The sequence below is a fragment of the Grammomys surdaster genome, unplaced genomic scaffold (assembly GCF_004785775.1).
Source record: "Grammomys surdaster isolate TR1022 unplaced genomic scaffold, NIH_TR_1.0 126546, whole genome shotgun sequence".
NCBI lineage: Eukaryota > Metazoa > Chordata > Mammalia > Rodentia > Muridae > Grammomys > Grammomys surdaster.
In genome coordinates, this window is record NW_021621338.1 from 716,196 (window position 1) to 720,044 (window position 3,849).

General features: G+C 40.8%; 1 protein-coding gene across 3 annotated transcripts in view; it reads left to right on the forward strand.

The window, feature by feature from the left end:
• Vwc2l (von Willebrand factor C domain containing 2 like) overlaps positions 1-3,602 on the forward strand; it is a 162,946-nt gene extending 159,344 nt beyond the window's left edge. The window contains exon 4 of one of the 3 annotated variants that reach the window (XM_028760725.1): positions 271-3,602. In XM_028760725.1, the coding sequence (XP_028616558.1) occupies positions 271-419 (149 nt within the window). In that variant the 3' untranslated portion in view covers positions 420-3,602. The remainder of the gene's footprint in view (positions 1-270) is intronic. The other 2 variants (XM_028760727.1, XM_028760726.1) reach the window with 2 other exon arrangements.
• The last annotated feature ends 247 nt before the right edge of the window (positions 3,603-3,849 follow it).

Genomic DNA, 3,849 nt, shown 5'->3' on the forward strand with positions numbered 1-3,849 from the left:
TGTGTGTGTGTGTGTGTGTGTGTGTGTGTGTGTGTGTGTGTGTGTGTGTGATTACATAGGAAATATAAGCTGTATACTAAGATCATGGGGTTGAAAGCTTGAATCTGAAGTGGTTGACTAGAAACTCCTTGATGACAAGCTGTTGGCACAGCCTGCCCTTCTCATTCATGGCTTGCAATGGGCTTGTTCTTGGGAAGCAGTAAGAGAGGGTAGAGGGGAGGCTCCCAGATTTAATGCACTAACTAACACATGTATGTATGTGTGTTCCAGGTCCAAACTGCTTTGCAGGAACTACAATAATTCCAGCTGGCATTGAAGTGAAAGTGGACGACTGTAACATCTGTCACTGTCACAACGGGGACTGGTGGAAACCCGCTCAGTGTTCAAAGCGAGAATGCCAAGGCAAGCAGCCTTTGTAGGGCAGATTCTCGATCGGTGACAAGTTCTAGGAGGGGATGCTATGGCTTCTACACTGCACACGTATCGCACTCAACAGAATGAGCAAACAAATCCCTGCCAGCTACAACAGGGTCACCAGCAAAACCTTCTGGGGTTGACAAACGTGAATATTTTACAAAGAGGAACTCTCTCTCTCTTTCTCTTGCTATATAAAATATACATAGCATATAGCTATTTAAACCACTTTTGTAATTGCCAACGCTTGATGGTAACTAGACAACCAAGCTTTCTTGGACAAGAAAGAAAGAAAACAGCCTTGGACAGGTTCCTTCCCAGGTGATGCCTCTGACCTGCCAGCTCATGCCCCTTGAGTTACTCCATCTTTACCCTGGTGTGCACCCTGCATTTCTCTCTTGTATGTTTTCTACCTTTGGAATCTAAAGGGGTCAGATTGGACTACATGGTAAAGTTTTGTGTTTTCATGAGAAGTGTTTGATAAAGAAACTTTGGGAGGAAGTATCCTTTCAGAGGGGAAAGAATGAAGAGTGTCCAAGATTTTGGCCTTCTTGGAGGTAGTTATGTTGGTAAGCTAAGAAACAGAGAGGTAAACTGGGTCTTCTGCAGACCAGGTGAGGAACAGTTATTTTGTCTAATATGTTGGGGCTCACTGTTAATTCTTACAGACCACGCATTTCACACATAAAATTTTGAAACTGCCTATCAGAACCAAGTGGGTGAGTGAGAACACCGTGGGTTGACAGGAGAACACACAGAGACGGGTATTTAAAACTGTAGCATTTCATCACTGGACTTCTTCATGATGCCAACTTTGAGTTTGGTTCATAATTAAACACAGCAAAGACCACTTTGTCATCAGGCGATATAAATACTAGAACCAGGGTGAGTAGCCCCACTGTGAATCAATCTTTCTAAACATTTCTGACTTTCAAGTTCCAATTTGGCTGAAAGCCAGCCCTATACACAGCAGTTTTTATGGTTCAGGACTGTGTTTGCCATGTTACAGTAACAACCACTCAGCCCTAAATCTAAAATCCAGATTCAGGACACTCTTTCCACCTTAAGTGCTGATGTAAATTAAAGATTAGGGTACAGTGAGTCTTGCACAATACAATTTCATTAGTTGAACATTTTTTAATGTATATAATAGATACTAAACAATTAAAGAGAACCTTTGAAGAGTCTCAAGGTTGCCCTGGTAATGCTGCTAGTCTATTAATGAAAAATAATAATAATAAAAGAAATACACAGGGTATCTGATGCCACCTCCAGTCAAATGCAAAATTCCCAGCTCTGAGACCACATGGCCTAGTCGCTTCTTCCACTATCCATCCTAAACACCTTGGTGCAGATCTGATAGGGTCCCTAGGAAACTTCAAAGTTTTCTTTATCTCCAGTAGTCTTTCTTTTTCCTGTTTTCTGCTCCCGCCCCTAATCTGTGTTTCATGTGGCTTCTGTGAAGGACCATATTACATAGAAAGATATCTCAATGTCAGTCTCTGATATCTGGGGCTAGATTGGAAGGGGCCATGCTGCCCGCTTTTATGATGCCGAGCAACATTCTTGGATTTCATCTACTAAATAACAGGGACACCCAACTAGTTATAGAAACCAAATGTGCCCAGACATAGTCAAAAGTCTTCAAAGGGTGTGGACAGGGAATAAAATGTTATCTGAGAAGCTATGTCATTCAGCTATATAATGTCTGCCCTATAATGTGCTGGGCAGCTCCGACTGCCCACATATGGCTTTGTTGAGACCCTGAGCCCTTCGGATCATGCACAAACAGTAACACCAAGGGTCAATCTCCTCCCTGTCAAGTGATGTTTCTAACACCCACTATCTGGACACCAGTTTCTTTAGTCTCATAAATTAGTTTTCTCATTTAAAATTGTCAGCCTCTCTTCCCTAGAAGCACTGCCTGTCATCAAGAAAGAGTTGTCATTTCCAAAATTAATGTGCTGACGAGCCAGACCTGACACTTTTACACACGCTGTGCTTGTGTTATGATACAAATAACCATCCTGGTGCCATCCGAGGAAGAATATCCAGCCGCCTTCCTTTAGAACACCAATTTGCTGCGAGGTTGGTGCCTTTCAGTTGCCACTATGGATACATCATAGAGACAGCCATGAATCATTCATGAGCAATTCTGCATGATTTATTCCTACACTCAAAAGCAAAGGCACTCCATACTTCAGCCCATGTCTAGACAGAGTTGTACTATACAGCTTTCTTTGCCCTGAGGTTGCCTAATGCCAGTTCCAAAAACCCACATTCTTGGAAAGAAAGAATAATAATTATTATTATTACAATAAATGACAAGAATAAGATCTAAATCTGAGAAAAAAAATATTGCTAATAGAGAGAGTCATATAGCCTAGACCCTTCTCTATTATTAAGGAGTTACTATGTCTTGTTAGAAACAGAATGTGCAACTTGAAAGCCAAGGTAGAGAAATTTTGCATCAAAGTCTGAGCCCACTGATATTCCCAGCAAGGATTTGGTAGGCTGGAGTACAACAACCGTCAAGACTCTTCAGAGAGTTCGCAGCTGGCAGCAGATCAATAGTGGCCTCTGTGACAAACTTAAGAAGAGGAATTTTTTTATCATTGTTTATGTCGGGTTTGGCCTTGGTTTCTTCTGTCTGTTATGTTCTTTTGGTTGTTCAGTTTCACTACAGGATGTCCCCTTTAACACTCCCAAGCACCAATGTTTACCTATCTTTAGGAAGAAACAAAGCTATACTGTGGCAAAATTTCTCATAAATGGACAAACATTCAACAATTTCCTACTACCAGGCCACTGAGAAATTCTTTCCAAGCTCAGAACATCAGAGCTCTTCTGGTCTAATCACTTTGTTATTGTTTCTTTTTAAGGCTTCGATTGCAGCCACACCATCACCTCTGTGTTACCATTTCTCCTCTGCCTTTGGCTCTCGGCTTTAAATGCAACTATGTTAAAATAAGGGATCAGTATCTGGCTTGTCAGCTGATGCCTGTTAAACTGATTCAGTTTCTAAAACCCTTGAAAAATGGTGTGCCTGAAAACTAGTGAGAGAGAGACAAAGAAAAACCACTAAATACAAAACTGTAAAAAAGGGGATTCTAGCAACAATATTTGATGTGTAAAAGAATATATTATTAAAAAATTATTTTGTTAAATATAAAGTGTGTTAACCAGTGAACATTGTTTGTGGTATATTTTACTTCTCAGGTTTCTCCTTTCTCTGCTCCTTAGTCAAGAACGAGCTCTCGGAGGCATCTGTCATTTGATGGCACATGTGTCGTTGCAGCTGTAACCAATTAGAATTAAGTTTTAATTTTAGTATTGGCCTGTGTGCATTGTTCATTTTTCAAAATATGAGGCTGGTTTGGGGTGTGTCACAGAACAAGGCTCAAATAAACTGCAAGTGAGAGTGTTTTAAATGGC